Source organism: Phalacrocorax carbo, chromosome 2, assembly GCF_963921805.1.
Source record: "Phalacrocorax carbo chromosome 2, bPhaCar2.1, whole genome shotgun sequence".
Taxonomy (NCBI): Eukaryota; Metazoa; Chordata; class Aves; order Suliformes; family Phalacrocoracidae; genus Phalacrocorax; species Phalacrocorax carbo.
This window is the reverse complement of record NC_087514.1, coordinates 136,662,381-136,679,591: the sequence shown is the minus strand read 5'-3', so window position 1 is coordinate 136,679,591 and position 17,211 is coordinate 136,662,381. Positions and strand designations below refer to the sequence as shown.

Below are 17,211 nucleotides of genomic sequence, written 5' to 3'. Positions count from 1 at the left end.
TGGAGACCATCAGGTTCAAATCATCCTGTGCAGTTAAAACACATCTGCATAACATGGCTGCTGTCTCTGCTGGGATGCCCAGAGGTACCTTTTCGTTAGCAATAAAATTCATATCTCAGCATGTACGGCACTCTGAAAGGAATAGCTTCCACTTTAAGAGTTTTAAAAATCAAAAGCCATGTACTCAACAGGGTCTCGTCCTTTGCTTCACAATGCTTTTGCCACCATCAGTATTTACACAACCTGTGAGCCACTATCACTACTACAGTGCAGGAGAACCTAAAGTCCTTGCACCTTCAAAGCTGGAAATTTATATAAAAATACAAGCAGAAAAGCAAATAAACTACTTATTAAAATCAAAGCAAGCCCACAAATTCTCTATTACTAAGATCATAAGTTAAAGGCATTAAGGTCGGCGGTCTGCCTCTTGGTAACACTTTTTCAAGAATTAAATCTTGCAATTATGGAAAAGGTCACGACTATGGCAGATTTAAATATTTCCAAAAATGCTCTAGAGGAGGAAGAAGGAAAAAAATCCATATTAGTACAGGCTAATGCCTGGTGACGAACCACAAAATGAGCCCACAAAGTTCTCTGAAAGACACCAATTCCTAATTTCTTTTGAATGAGAATTTAAAAAAAAAAAAGTTTACAGCTGGTAACAGTTTCAGTCCTGCTTTAAACAAAGGAAACAAGTGCTCAGGGACACAGTGAAAGAAGTAAAGAAGTGAGGCTATCTAAGGCAACTATGAAGGGAGATAAGGTGGTCAGCATCGACTCCTCAGTCTGACCTCTCCAGCTCTTACAACAGCAATTGCATTGGACTCTCTTTGTAAAATGCTTTTGAGATCTCTAGATAAGTGATCATTAAGAAAGCTGTATATCTCACAGCAGAGTGATACATGCATTTCTGTACCTACTTCAAACCAAGAAACAAAGATGTTAAGCAACATGCCCAAGGTCATACAAAGCTAAGGGCAGGAACAAACCACAGAGCCCGGACTCTCACAGCCCTTTAGAAAGAATCCCTCACAGTCGGGCATGCACTAAAATAAATAAGTAAATGTCTGTGTATTTGACAACATCTGACCTACGAAAGGAAGTCGTTTCAAGACAAGTGGCAAGGAAACAAAACACAGCTGCAGCAGAAAGCCCTACCAGGGAATAGCTAAGCACCAAGAACAACTACCACCACCTTGTAGGATATTCATTGGACTGCCTGCTGCAGTACCACACTTGCAGAACTACACTTAAAGAAAAGGTGATTCCAGCCATAAAGATGCTTTAAAAAAAAAAAAAAAGGAAATGTGGAAAAAAAACTCCTGAAAACATGCTGGTGTGTGCAACTTGCCACACACAGAAAACCAAAACACTACCAACTGCAATTTCTAGGACATTGTGCACTACCAAGACATGACTACCAGCTGCCTATGTAATGAATCATCACGTTAAAAAATGTCATTTTTTTCAGTCCACTATATTCTTTTCTAGAAGCTGCAAAATTAAACTATTCTACATCACGAACAAAACTCAACCCAGTAAAGAGATCTCCTTTTGACTTCAGTAGACCCATCAGAACTTATATTATTCTGGTGTTTCCTACTTTGTTTTAATCATGTGGGGTTTTTTCTCCAAAATGAGTCAAAACAAGTGAAAATTAACCTCTACCGATTGCTTACCAGCTCTTGCTATACTAAAGCAAACAGGAAATGCTCTTTTAGTTCTGAAATTCGCTTTTGAAATTTAAGTCACAGAAAGAGAAATAAAATAAAACAGAGCATTTTTCACCTGGTAGTGAAAATAAAAAGATTTTGTATGCTGCAAACATGTAAATAAATATTAAAGCTTTTCTTCATTTAAACTGCATTTGGAATATCCTAAGCCATTAGTTAAAATGACAGAAGAATACAGCTACCTGAAGCCTATGTAAAGAATCTCTCTTTAACAGGCTTTTAAAGATTGCAAGCCAGAGCATCTAAAAAGCACATCCCTGAATAATTTAAGGCTCCTGGCATCTACATTGAAAGAGCTCCTTTGCTAAACCTGGAGGAAGAAAAAAAACAGGGGTAAGAGAAAGAATAAAGGTCGTGAAAGATCAGCAACAAAATCACTACTAAAAAAGTATTTTTCCTATTTTAAAGTTTAATCAGACATGGGGGAGCACGGATTTTACAGCCCGCCCTTCCCATTTACTGTCAACAGCTGTGGTCTAACATTAACATTTACCCCTTGGCAGTGTTAAGTTAAGGCTGTGATGGTCAGGGAAACAATATAGGAACTAAATGAAAGAGAAGGAAGGAAACTGATCAAGAAGGTGAGGCACAGCACAAATCCTCATTAGCAGAAATTCAATAACAAATAACAAGCAAAAAGCTAGAGTTTAACATTAATTTTAAATGGGTAACCTACATTTTAGGGCAAAAGAAAGAAACCCCGAACTCTGGAAGAACAGACCAATGTAAATATATATTTTTAAAACGAAACAAAACAGAGTTGTGCTATTAAGACATCAGACAATCTGGTTTGGTGCAGGGTAATCCCCATTTATAACCAAACGTACCAAGGTCAAATTACAAATCAGTATATTGTTGACAATACCAAGTTTTCTCTGCCAACTACATCCTTTAAACATCAGCAAATCCTACCTACTTCCTCTTGTGTCTGTTATAGAAACCATCCAAACAATGGGAGCAAGCAATCTTCACCTCAACAGCTATTGACTTCGAGCAAACTGAACGCTTTATTCATTTTTACTCCTAGATTGGAAAATCCTTGCTGTTCTACACTATCTGAAAGCCTTGCCACTGATTACAACCAGTTCAGGATCTGGCTCCTCCTCAGTGTATGAAAATGGACTTGCAACAATAGGAAACCTTATCTGAGGACGTTAACGCAGGTCACCCTTCTCAACACGTGAATGCTTTACGCAGACAGAAAAACAGCTTAACAAAGTCTTACAAATTAGGTGCTGATTTGGGGAAAAAAAAAGAAAAAACACCTTTTTGGAGAACCAGATTTTGGATTTTTGCTTTACACAGCTTTTCATGTAATTGCTAAAAGAAAAGTCATCAGGAAGTCACTTTAATATATAGCAAACAGGTCAGCTGAAGTGTAGAAGCAGATTCAGAATGGGGCAAAACCAACCTGCCTAACACAGAATTTCCAAGTAAATGCCTGTAAAAGTGATTCTTCCCTCTTTTTGTGGAATTTTTATTTCTTATGAGAATGGCAATGAGACAGTAAGAAAATTACACCAGTTAATGTGCAGTTGTGGTATTTTTCCAGAGTAATTGTGAGCCGAAAAAAAGTATCTTATTGATAACATTTTCCTTCCTTAGAACTCAAAAAGTTTGGTTGTTGCAGAAAGCAGAAGGTTACAAGAAACTAAACTGCAATTGGTTTTTCAAATTCCATCCGAACAGGCTAGTTGTTATCTACTCTTCATTCTGCTCGCCCTGAGCTAAACTACAAAAATGTTCTTTGTGATAGGTATTAAAAAAATATTTAATAAAAAGGTGGACAAAATGGGGCTTTGGATGCTGTGACAAAAAAGAAAGGTTTGGAAGTACAGACATTTCTAAGATTATTATGGTAGGAAGAACCTCTTTCCAGAAGACATAATGGAGTAACAACGTAAGTTCAACTTTAAACTGGTAAACTGAAGTTTAAAGCATTAAGGGGAAGCTTGACATGCTGGACACTTAGCTAGCAGAAACATGCATAATTCCAGTAACATTAATAATATCACATGAAGTTATGCTAGCTGTTGATCTCACTCATAATATCTAAAGCCCACACCTAACTATAAATATATATATTATGTTTGCTTTTTGAAAACTGATTCAAGTTTATTAGCAACTCATAATTGAAATATTCATGGTCCGAAGGTAGCTTTGAAGTTAAATCCCTAAGTGGATAAAGTGGACTGTATATCTAATCTAAACTGAATGTTTCCCTTAGTTACTAATACCACTGCAGTTTCACTATTTAAAATCATTATTACAGAACAGAAATGCAAAACCCACGGCACTTTAAGGGGCATTTAATCCTCCTCAGCACTAGGACACAGCACATGTTCTTGGGAGTATCAGTTCCTCTGCTACCTTCCACATCTTCGCTTCAAGAGCTGACTAACTTGGTGATTTCTAAGCAAGAAGAAAGTTTTAACCACAGCTTTCCAGCACTGCTACTGCTACTGAAGTTTCTTACAACTCCTTTCAGTGTTACAAAAGCTTCAATTTAAGACCACAAATCTACCTTAGTTTTAAAGCCAATTTCTCAAGCAATGAAGCTAGAAATAAAATGTCACTAATTTTTGTACCTGGACTACAGACTGTAACTTTTTCAGTGGAGCACTTCAGTTTTCTTTACATATTCTGCGAATCACATGCACACCCCCCACCTATATACAGCTCCTTAAATGAAATTTGTGCTGCAAATTTAAACAAGGTGGCTGACCACAGTTTGGTTGCCCCTGAACTAGATAGGAAGTGGCTGTGAGCTCCTCCACTGGTTTACACTTCTGTCCTTCACCATTTTTGGTTCAATTAAGCGTATTAAACACTGAACCTATGAAAGCAAAAAAAAGCCAAGTGCTCCTGCCAGGCTGCTGCCAGTAACAGGGTGAACACTGTGAAGACTTATAGATTACATATAGTAGGTCATTATAATAGAGTTTGAAGGCAGGTTTGGATCCTAGAGAAAACAGTCACAATTGCGCTACTTCTGCAGCAGTAATTTCCCCATGGCTTTGGTTATGTTGATCTCCGTTCCTGTTTCACAGAGCCCACAGCTACATACATTATATCCAAGTATATGTCTGAAACTCCATAACCTTTGCCAGAGTAACTCTCCAGGAAGCTCTCCTGACCTTTACTTAAGATAAAGAAACCAACTGAAATGAAGAAATAAATGTTCCTTTGATAATACTGTGTAAGCTGTGGCTAACAGCATTAATAAAATAGCCATGTTAGGAGAATTTCTTTATCACCAAAAGCAGTGACCAGCTTCAATGGAGCTTTTCATTCACAGTTCACAAATTATTTTCCAAGAATCATTGACTTGTTGTGTAACGATAATTGTGGGTTAATAGAAGCCCTAACTGAACTTTGTACTCTTACACAAAGGATGTACGCATACACGACTATATTTGGACACAGCTCCACATGTAAGATAGCGTATCTAATTTTCAACTTATAGAATAGTTTTGGCTTTCACATTATAATTTAATTTAAAAAAAAAAAAAAGTCTTTGAAGCCAGAGGTGAAAAAACTCCAACTGTTACAAAGGGCAACTTTAAGAGTTTGAAAGTGACGATGATTGTTGGTTGGTATATGTACAGGAACTTCTAGAGAAAAACAATAATGAATTGTTGCTGTGCAGGTATACTATCAAGTCCAGGTTATGAAAAACCTTTTTTTTTTTTTTTGTCTTCTTCCCCCACAAAACGTGGTTATGAATACTCTTAATAAATTCTTCTTAAAACAGTCTCTAAATAACTCAACAAGTCTGAATTTTGGGGGTTAAAGACTATTTTAATGCAATTCTTTCTAATCTCTCTAATTTTAATTCTAACATTTTAATAAGTGAATGCTGTACTTAGCTATCTGGTTTAGTGAACTGCAGTAATTCACTCTGATAGGATAAATTATTTAAGTTCTTTAGCAAAACAGAAAAGCTACCATGCGCTTTGCTGCAATAAGCAGACGCTGTTTAGAAGAGACCTCTGATGATGGAGAGGAGCCTTGCCATGAGGAAGAAAGGTGCATCAAGAAGCTCCAAGAAGTCTGTGACTTTGTCAGGTATGTTTCTCCTGCCGTTTCTTTACTACGCCCTTGCAACCACCCAAAACCACAGAACAGCAAGTACAGTGAAGGGGAGCCAGCGTTTAACAGAACAGTAGCACTTTAGCAGGTAAAGGCAAGACTTGATGGGTACAGGCTAAAAAAAAAAATAAAGTTTGGGCACGTGTTAAGTAAAGCAGCAAACAATGCAAAGCTTCCAGCTTAACATAACTCCTGCTTCCTCCCATCAATTCAAAGGGAAATTTTCTCTGAGCAACAAAATGCCACATGCTATGACGACTTAAAAATGCTTCAGCAGTGGCTGTATTTGATTGATTATGTGGAGAAATTTATTTATTTATATATACACAAAACGTACTGAGCAGCCTGATTTCTGCTCAGCAGAGCTGCCTCCTATGTTCTACAATATGAAATCTGTACCAGCTCAGCACGCTCCTCTCCTCACTCTACGGACACAGAAACTCCCTCCACCTCCACAATGTGAGTTTTTCCTTGCTGCCCTGGGCCTGGGGGGTGGGAATTACAGGAGAGGGGCCCCTGCTAAAGGTTATACCTTCAGCCCAAACAACTTCTTTTGACTTGCTTTATCTATTCATCATGCTGATGTCACCGACCAGCGAAAGGAGCTGTCACATGACTGCAGATGACACAATAAATAAAAATATGAAAACCCAAATATAAATACACAAATGCATATTTTAAAGAAAATTATGATTCGTACTATACTTACAACTTTCAGCCTGATAGTCTGGCACAAACTGCTCGTCATTGTCAGGTACCTGAGCTGAAGAAAGGAAAAGAAAAACAAAAAAAAACAAACAAATAAAAAACAAAAACAAGGACAGAATTAAAAGAAGCCATTAAAGCATAAAGACTCCTGTGCTTAATTTGAAGCACAGCCAAGATTAAAACTTGGATTTTTTTTCTCATTGTTGGGTATGAAAATCAGGCAAGCGCATCATTTTAAGATCAGATAAACCCTGGGGAGAAGCTCTGCGGTGCAGTACGAGTCCAGAACAGCCCCGGTACAGAGCGATGAGGATGGGAGGACGTGAAGGCTGACACTAGCAATGGCCCTGCCTCACTCCCTGCACCAGGGTCTGGACCTGCCATGCCACTGGTAAAACCCATCAGTGCTCATTTTCAAAACATCTGCACAGGAAGTCTGCATAAAACCAAATCCTAGTGTTAACATTTATGCATCTTTAACCCCAAACTACCACACCTTCAGCTTACTTAAAAGTTATTCCAATTTTTCATTGCAGTCAGCCAACACAGGAGGGGGGTTTTGTTATTGTTTTTAATATTCAAAAAGAACTATTTTACCAGACCACAGAATTCCTGGTTCAATGACAAAATTTCAGACATCAAAAACATAGATTTACTTAAAGCAAGAATCGTTATTAACATCCATTCACCTTGTGTAAGCTCATCTTCGCTTTTAGAAAACTTTCATCACAAACCTGAGCTATGAAATACAATCATTTCACGGTCTGCTGATGGATAATTTTGCACCCATGGTACCACAGTTCCTTTTCTTTGTACATCTAAGACATTAGCCATCCCTGTGTTGTAAACTCATTTAAACCATTTAAGCTGAAATACCACTGAATGTGTATTATAGGTGAATACATTTGAATAACTGCAGAACATTACACTAAGAAGCGGCATCTTTAGAGGATGACTGGTTCTGGGTACATCCCGAGACAGATCCAGCTTACCGTCTCTGAACTTTGTCATCTTGTCCTCAACATACACTAAATAAAATCATCAAAGCAAAGCTGCATAAAATTATCTGTTTGAAAATATTTCGATTTACACAGTTCTTGTCTAAACACGAGCAAATAATTCACATGATCTTAATTAAAAGTTAACATTTGCCATGATCTGGTTACCCAACAAGATTTGAGAGGTAAATGCTGGTTATATAATCATTTATCAAAACCAGGACTATCACACCATTAAATACGTTCAATGATAAAATATAACTTTAATGCCATTCAGAACACTTTCTAAGTTTAGAAAGCACATTCTCCTCTTTATAGATGTGCAATTGCTACTACATTTAACAAAATTTGTTTGAATTAAAAATACATATTTAATTATAATTACTCACAATTATTTTGAATGCACACTACAGTACCCTTCACGGACCAGATCTCCAATCCTTACTCAGGAATATTTCTAATGACTAAACAGAGAGATTTTTGTCCTGGGTAAAGAGTTCAGAATCAGGCTCATTACACTGAAAAATTATTTGCTCTTGGTTTTAAAATAAATTTTTAAAGTCCTACTGTCTTAATTGCAGCAAACACCCCTTAGTACAAATGACCTTGGGAAATCTGCAAACACAGATTTGAAGTGTGAGTAAGATAAATACATGAAGTGTACTTAGCATTACTCTGAAAAAAAACCCATAGCTATTGTTGCTTTGTTGTTCGGGTTTTTTTTAAGAACCTATCCTCTTAGAAGAAACCAGTACCTCTGAGCATGTGTTAGCTCCTCAAATTTTGAAGCTGTATAAAACACATATTTTATGAAACCAAATATTCCCAGTATTTTTGATGCATTAAATGTCTCTTTCCTCTAGAGAAGCCTCAGGACTTTTACCAGAAATGAACTCAGGGATGATACGAGCCCAAATACTAACACACTGCAAGTTCTGTTATTTTGTCCAATTCACTGCATGCAAATGTTAGGCATTTTCCTTTCAAAAATGCCAAATATTCGGCTGTCACAGAATAATCCAATTATGAAATCAAGGCACCCCTCTTAAAAATCAGTTCCTAAGGATTTCTTACATTGTCAATTGTTTTTGAAGGGTTTGTGAGTACATTTAGAGTTAAAGTAATTGTATCAAGTAATTTCTTGTTTACAGAAGACACATCCCACACATTTTTCTTAAGCCAGCTATCATATTTAAATGCAGCAAGGAGACTAGTATGACTCAATTTTTTATACACACACACACTTTTTTTTATACATACATATGTTAACATACATATATATAAAACATATATATATTATACATATACATATATACACACACACACACACATATATATGTTAATCTATGAATCCAGGATATCTGAAAAAGGCTTAAAGATGACAAAAACCCTCCTGTTGAAATCGGGAGACTACATTCAGTGATTGCAGAACTGGGACAGCAATCTTATATAACTTTCTAGAGCGTACTCTGCACACGGAATGCTTTCACCGGTGCTTTATTCTGGTTTTATCAGTTTAACTTGACTTCTTGCAGAACGAAATCTGTTGTAGAGGTATATGTATATTTCAATAAATGAGGTCCTTTTTTTTTTTCTAGCCAAAGAGAAAAACTAAAATACATCTGGTTGAATTGTCACAAAAAAAAACAGTGTATTGCTTTAGAGATACTGTCAATACCCTTGATTTGGTCTGGAGTAAACAAGAAAAATATGCTTCATTCATGGATCCCCAAAATTTATGAAGGCGTATTTAATAGATATCAAGGCACATCACTATCAGTACTCTAGAAATAGGTGGAGACTACGCTGTCAAAATGTATTTTAAATACAATATTGTCATAACCTTATAAGCCTCTGTAGGAAAAGGAATACAGCAAGTTAATAAGTGTTTAAAACCCTGCCAAATATAAACAAAACAAATAACAATATCCAAAATGTTCAACCCAGGAACATACATTCCCTACTGGAATCTAATTTTAGTAGCATCGGTACCTTAGAAACGAGCCCACAAGCCTATACAAAGAAATTAAAAGGACACACTAACTGTTGAAAATGAGAACTTATATTATTCCTTTGTTTAAGCTGATATTATTTTTAAACTAGCAAAACTGAAACTCGCACATGATCATGCTGCAGAAATGCAAGCAACCACCATCAGCCCAGTACATAGACTTCTTCCACCAGCATCTTGCTGCGAGAGGGCAGATTGTTGGGGTACACCATCCCATCACTCAAAGGGAAGAGGGCTTTTGCACCTTCAGTTCAGATAATTACAGGCAGAGTTTGTAGCAAATTAAACAGACAGGTAAAGACACTTTAACCTGAATGTCCAAAAGGAAAATGTTACTTGCAGTGTTGCAACTGTCTGCACATTTATACATGTATGCCATTCATTTCCTCTTTTCTTTTATTCACAAATACTGCAATTCAGCAAGGCTGCCATAAAATCTTCATTGGTCTTCTGTTAACATACTCAACACAAGACACAATGCATAAATCACCAGAACTTTTTTTTTTTTGCTACTTTGCCATTCAGAGGAAAATTGAAAAAGATATCTAAAATGATCATCTAACTGAATGAGAATATTTCCCTGAGCTACTTAATTATGGGGGTTTGAGAAGGCAAGTATATTCCAAAAGACTAATAAAAGGTTTTGAAGGATATTAAGCACGTGGCTTTTACTGCTAATAGCAGAAGCAGCTACATTAGTTCATTCCACATTCAGAGCCATCAAGTCTCAAACTACTGAAGTAGACAGCATCTGCAGCATAAGCTATCCAGCTCAGTCTAGATTATTACCAAAAGTTTTCTTTTCCTTCTGATCATGGCTACAATGTCTCAAGAGGATTTGGGAAGCGTACAGAAACATTAATGATGATCTTGAGGATGTTATCAGTTTAGATTTTACGGTTTCACTACCTACCGAGTTAAAAATCAGTTTGCCAAAAGCAAACATTCACAGCACAAAAATACTTAATACTTGTTTGTAGTTTTTAGAGCTTTAAAAAGCCTTTGAAAAGCTGAACTGACAGCTCATTTTGCAAAGGGAAAGCAATTTGGGGAAAAAAAAAAGTTTAAAACTAGGGCCTGTTAGCTTGGTTTCATTGCAAGTAAACAAAAATAAAAAGTCTCCGTTAACAAGCATCCAGGACAAAAGGAGTTAATATTTAATTAAAACCAGCTCTATCCACTGTAACAATGACCTGGAGCCAAACAAGGCAGAAGATGTATGAGTCATTCTTTCTGCCAGTGAATGAGACAGCTGATCTCCGAAGCAATTCCTCAAGACAAGCAGTCAGAACTGGAGTTCTGCCTCCATTCACAAAAACACAGTCCAGCATGAACCATGTGGCCCCAACCACAAGCTTTTCATGTCACACCCTTCCAGAAAGCTACAGCAAAGTAAACTTGAACTTTAGGCATAAACACACTGATTTCACTGCTTTGTCTCAAGATGCAGCACAGACCTGCTGAGGAACATATTTAATAAATGAAAAGTTAAGCGAACTAAAAAGGGCTTAAATTTAACTCTTCCTTCTCCCAATCACGTACTGCTTCCAAAAGCTCAGCTGCACTCCAGGGAAAGGTGCTCCTGTTAAAAAGCGGAAACTTTCCAGAAAAACAAGAAGCTGCAAACCTCCTCGCTTCACTTAAACTTCTATTTTGGGTGGCAGAACACTTCCTGTGTTCTCTGACCTCAGGCTTCACTTTTAGAGCTAAGAGCAATTCATTTTAAAATACCAATGATTTATTCAAAGTGGCAAAAGAAACTGACAGGGAATTATATGAACAGTAGTATTTGGCTTCAGCTAAAATAAGACTTCAGGTCTCAACAGTAATGAACCTACTGAGTTTTCTTTGATTCATTGTTACTTCTGAATACCTGAGAGGTTGTATAAATTTTAAGTATTCCTGAAAGAGCTGGGCAGTGGGGGTGGGGGAATGTTTTGGTTGTTGTTTGGGTTTTTCTTTTTTTCCACGGGAACAACTGTGCCTAACAAAGGAGCATTCAGAAGGCAAAACAGTGACAAATTTCAAGATGGTAAAAAATATTATTTCCCATAAGCACCGGATTTGCTGTCAAAACAACCCCAAACCCTTTTTACATAAAGTAAGATGCTCTGACTAATAAACTTAAATGCAGTTCAGAACTAGCTCCAGATCCCAAAATTCTTCCTTATGTGAATAATCCCTAGGAATATGAAGATGGGTTTGTAGAATCTGCTCTTCATTTGCTGCTATACTAAAAATGAGAAAAAAGTTAGCTTAAAAGGAACACTCACATTTAACATTTCACTATATCCCTCATGGTTCACAAACCCCACAATGCCTTTGAAAATTATTATTTTGAGTAAAAGGCATCTACTTTTCCAGCAAACAATAAAAATGTTAAAAAGTTTATGATTAGACAGATTTTCAGACTTGTGGATTTCTGGTGGGTTTATTTCTTTTGGAATTCTTTTTAAAAGAGGACCCTTTCCTTCCCGCATTTTGCCTAATCTAACTTTTCTCCTTTTCTTGCGCGCAGATATTTAAGATCAAGAGTTATGAGTATCTGAAAGCCAAATCTGTCAGATCACTAGAATAAAAACAATTTTTTTAAAAAAGCAGCTCTTCTCTGTATTACAAATTCCACAATTAAAATCTTTTCACTGCTTTTTAGAGTGTCTGTCCTCATCAGACAGATATCAGCCATGGAGGTATTAAACTATATTTTCTTGACTATCTTTGCTCCTATTAAAACACGGATAGTTCTTGAATATGGCTACATAGCATTTGCCTTACGCTGGGTAAATTTTACAACTTTTTGGCAGCAGAAAGCTAGTTAGCCAGAGTAAGCTGCTACATATCTTCACTGATTTAAATAAAGTCACTTTAACTAGACTAATATTTGAAGATCTGCTGCATTCTTTAATTAAAAATAATCCTTTGAGAACTAGAAAGTACTCATTCTCATACCTCCTCATTTAAAAAATAAACTATAAGTCAACACTAGGTTAGATATCACCGCGACACTGGTGCATCCTTCATGATAGGAGAACAGAAGGCAGAAACTTAACTTCCTAGTGTTCATTCCAAATTTGGGTATTAATTATATGAGAGAAGTAACTTACTTTCAGATACCAAGAACTGGCTTTTAAATACTGGTAGCTTGTAGTAGGCATCCACTCAGTTTAGCTAAATGGCAGTAGAGGCATGAACCCATTACCTGTAGCTATTATTCCAAACCACATACTATTTGCTTTATCTTTTTTTTTTTTCACGTGACCCAAAGGACACTATATTTTATTTTTCAGTTTATTACCATCTGAGAAGTGTATTATACGTTGCTCTAAGAAGCAGATCTGGTGCATAAATTCATTATTTGTCTTTGCTTGGGATGCCTTTTGCATACCTTTAACAAGCTCTAGGAGAAACTAGTATCTGAAAGAGTAATTTTTAACAAAAAATCAGATTTTTGTTTATCTGTTATTTCCCTAAAACCAAATGCTTTCACAATGGAAAGGGGACTTTCACTCACCAAGAATTTGTTCTCTCTTTTTATTGTTCTTTTTATTCCAGAATAAGAAGTAACAGCTACCATGATGAGATAACATTAGATTAATATTTGAACCATTTTTTTCAAGTCACTGAACAATTGCTATCTGCCAAAACCAATCTGATTCCAAACATACAGAATCAATAAAGTCATTTTATAATATTACCATGACAAAATGTTGCCATCATGTTATTTAAATATAAAAGAAAATATAATATCTGAATAATATTTGCCTTGGTTAGCAATAGGCAATTTTAACTATTTCCTTTCAAGTTTGAAAGTTGAAACAATAATCAAAGGCTTCCCACTTTCTGGCATCAGGAAACAGTTACAGTCTATCTTCTGTCCTACATAACAACTGGCATGAGGGAACCTTTTTCAGAGTAAGTTTTACATCAAAATAACGTAGATTCTTTCCTATTTAATGCTACACAGAGTAAGAAGTAAAACTCATTTCCATAAAAACCTGGTATGCAGCTAGTGGAATACATTTCTAAGTTTTCTGTAAGTAGTATTCAGCTTGTTAATTATGGAGTAATAAAATATTAAAGAGGTTACTGAATTGTTTACATTTTGGATTAATTCTTTAATACATGTGAAACTCCCACCATTTTCAATTGGAAAAAAACCCCACATTTCTTTTGGTTTTGCTTGTTTACCACCAGCTTGTCACTGGTGACACTAACTGTAAAAATCTCCAGGCTAAAATATGTGATGTAGTAAGGATAGCTTCAGGAAAAGTAACACAAAAAAAATCCACAAGCATTTTTTGTGTGTCATGAAATGCAACTCACTTTCTTTTCCTAACTAATAAGTAGATTTTTGACCTGGTTACTCCCCAGTGGGGATCTGAACTCGTGGGAGAAACCTGGTCAGCTGCCACTGCTTTTCTTAAAAAGGGTCAAGATGTTTTAAAATTTCATGGTCATTTCCCTGGCTCCAGAGCATTATGAAAAGAAATATGTAAACATTACTGATGCTGCCAAATTGGCAGACTTCTAGCCTATGAAGGTCCAGAAGAACATAAATGGACACATCTAGCAATGGATAAACAAGTCTGATTTCAAAATCTGTTTCCTGGCTAAGCTCAATCATGTAGACATTTGAGCAGAGCTACAATATTCTCAAACACTAGTATTTTATAAAGACTATCAAAAGTTGTTTCGGGTGGGTTTCCTTAATAAAAATTTGGGATCAAGTTAATAGCTCGATATTTTATTTTCTCGTCTTGACTTTTTATTTCAGTTTTAGTTCAGCCTTTAGAAAAGCTGTGCAAAGTTAGTGTTTTATGGAACAGCTTAAAACCATGGTGTGGCCTGAAACACAAAGATTTCTGAAAATATTTCTGGAACACTGAAAAATCTGTAATATTTATTTGTAATATGCTGTGGGAAAATATAATTCTAACATTATTTAGCTTTATTATCCTCCGCTACATGAAAAGGCAACTTTTTTTTTCCATTTTTAATTACTTACCAAATGATGCTATCTGCTTTTACAAAGGTTCCTCAACCTAGCTGACACAGGACTAGACACCTTTCTCTCTCAAAACCTATCTAAATTTATTACGTGAAATAGACTCAGCTAAAGTGAAAAAAACATTTCCAAACAATTCATTCTAGTCTAAAATAAGCAGTACCTCCAGAATAAAAATTGCCATTACCGTAATTCATGTACCTACAGAAATTAAATCAGTTTTACATGCCATATTATTTTTCAAGCTTACATTATTATCTGCACATGCATCATGAATCTGCCTGTATCCTTCTGACTTCTGATCAAAGAAATGTAATCATTTTCAGAAACAAAACCAGCAATGCCAGTGAAAAATCAAACTAAAAGTTCTCCTCTCCATCACAAAATAGTATCTTTTGAGTAGTATTTTAACATACTTCTGGCTTGTTAGAATGAATGAGATGATACAAAATATAGAGATCCTTAGGAAAATTACCACAGGGAGACAGTTACAGTGGTATCTGATCATTATACTACAAAAGATGATCTTAGTACAGGACATCCTGTTTTCAACGATTAGGAAAGAACCATATTAATTCATAAAAATATATCCTCTGATCCATTAATTTAAAGAAGACTTTTTGATTATATACATAATAACCACATGCTAAAAATAATGCTAGCAGAATAAAAACGTCAGCAAAACAAACAATACCCCACAACTTACTTATAGGTTAAGAACTTAACTAACTATACAAAATCTGTTAAAACCAGTATGTAGGCAAGCAGTCATCAAAAGTATTTCCCTCTTTATATGAAAACCAGCAGCAAGCAGTTCACCCCAACATTCCTCCTTTCCCCAAAAAAGCATAACATCTATTCTATAAACAACTGTGCATAGTCCAGTACAGGATACAAATTAAACATATGTGAATACTCACATTCATTTAAATAAGGATAAATTTGGAGAGATTATGTTAACTTGCATCAAAATCATGTTTATTTCAGATGCAGAAGTTTACATTAAAATTTCAACTAGAAATATTAAGAACAGACAATGCATAAAAACTGTCACTCTTGAAATAAACAGTATTGTAAATACCAAAGAAAAAAATCAGAAAATATTGGTGAAGAGAAAAATGCACTTCAACAAGCAGAAAGCTACCTTGCATTTTGTTAAAGTTCTCTTAATGCAGCAGCTCATTTTTTGTTATTGTTAAATGAATCTCTCAAGAGCTACTCTGAATTCAGATTTCTACATTATTTTCTTAAACCTCCTCTCTTCATGTGCTCTGCAAGATTATTTGAAATACTTAGAAGCACAAGCAGGTGTAAAGCAGACCGATGCCAGTTTTCTAATCACCCAGTACACAATCTCACAACTATAAATACGAAGACAAAAATAACATGCAAAATATTTAAAGGTTTCTGGAAACAAAAAAAGAAATAGTACTTTTTAAGTATTCCATACACACCTAATGTTCTGTGTTGTGAACAAGGTGGAAAGAAGACACTTGCACTTAAATCTTGAAGCATCCCGTCCCGATGAACCCAGAGAAACTAATTTCTGCCATCAGAAAAGTACTCCACCAGAACACCAAATAATTATATGTGCTGCTCTGAAGGAAACAGCAAGCCCAGTTCTGGCTGTATGTAGTCTCTCGAGGTACAATAATATAAACCTGATCAATTGCAATTAAAATCTGAACAGAGGCTTAGAACTTGAAGTCTTGGTGCATTAGTTCTTGCCAAAAGCAGATGTGATTGTGAGCTGGAAGCAATTTCTCCTGGTAATTTGTGATGACACTGGGTAGAGCAGCCCCAGAGTCCCCAAAGACAAACTCATCAGAGGCTCTAATGTATGCATGACACATGAGGTGGCTCTTTTAGAGCTCAATTAATTGGGCTGAACATTAAGACAGCAAGTTCAGGACTTTTTTTTTTTTCTCTTTTCCCCCTCCAGAGTTGTTTTTCCTCTTTTTACAAGCAGTTTTTTTCCCTTACCTTCTGCAAGCCATGTCTCCTGTAATTGGCTCAGATCTTGAAAGAGTTCTGAAAAAGATGAAGACATGGATAAAAGACTCACACCTTTAATCTCTTCATAAGATTAAAATATGTCTGAAAGTATATTTTTCCTAAAGAACAACGTACGTGAATTCTATTTTGGCAGTCAAATGTACAGACAAAGAGGGTATTTTTGGGTTGCAGTTAATGATTTTTCTACACCTATTAATAAAAAAGTAGTACTTACTGTATTGTTTTATGAGCTCTTGAAATAATAACCAGAATCTTAACAAAGCTCTATAATGTAAAAGGCTCATTCAGCAATACATAGAAAAGTTAAAAATTATGATCTTTCTTACAGGGGAACTATCTCTCCTTACACAGCTCAGGCCTCCTCCTTTATCTGGGGCTATATCTGCCCCAGATAAAGCTCTCGGACTTCAACAGGAGTTCTACCTGAGCAATGACTGAGTATTATTATTAGTAGGGTCGTAACTACCATATAAAATTTTTGAAGCAAAGACCCGAGATGCTGCAATAGCAAAAAGAAATGGGAAACCTTTAGTACTTCCCTTTATGTCTTACTTTGTATGACAAGAGAATCACCACTATTTCCTCTATGCTGTACTCACTGTGCTTCTTTAAAGTAAAACCACTTTCTCCATGGACTGAGTTTTGCAG

The 17,211-nt window shown here is 35.9% G+C and overlaps 1 protein-coding gene across 2 annotated transcripts in view; it reads right to left on the bottom strand.

Moving 5' to 3' along the window:
• Positions 1 to 17,211, bottom strand: part of ETV1 (ETS variant transcription factor 1) — a 67,858-nt gene that overhangs the window by 47,722 nt on the left and 2,925 nt on the right. For both annotated transcript variants that reach the window (XM_064444514.1, XM_064444513.1), the window contains exons 4-5: positions 16,531 to 16,578; positions 6,535 to 6,588 (exon numbers count right to left, since the gene is read on the bottom strand). In XM_064444514.1, coding sequence (XP_064300584.1) covers positions 6,535 to 6,588; positions 16,531 to 16,578 — 102 coding nt within the window. The remainder of the gene's footprint in view (positions 1 to 6,534; positions 6,589 to 16,530; positions 16,579 to 17,211) is intronic.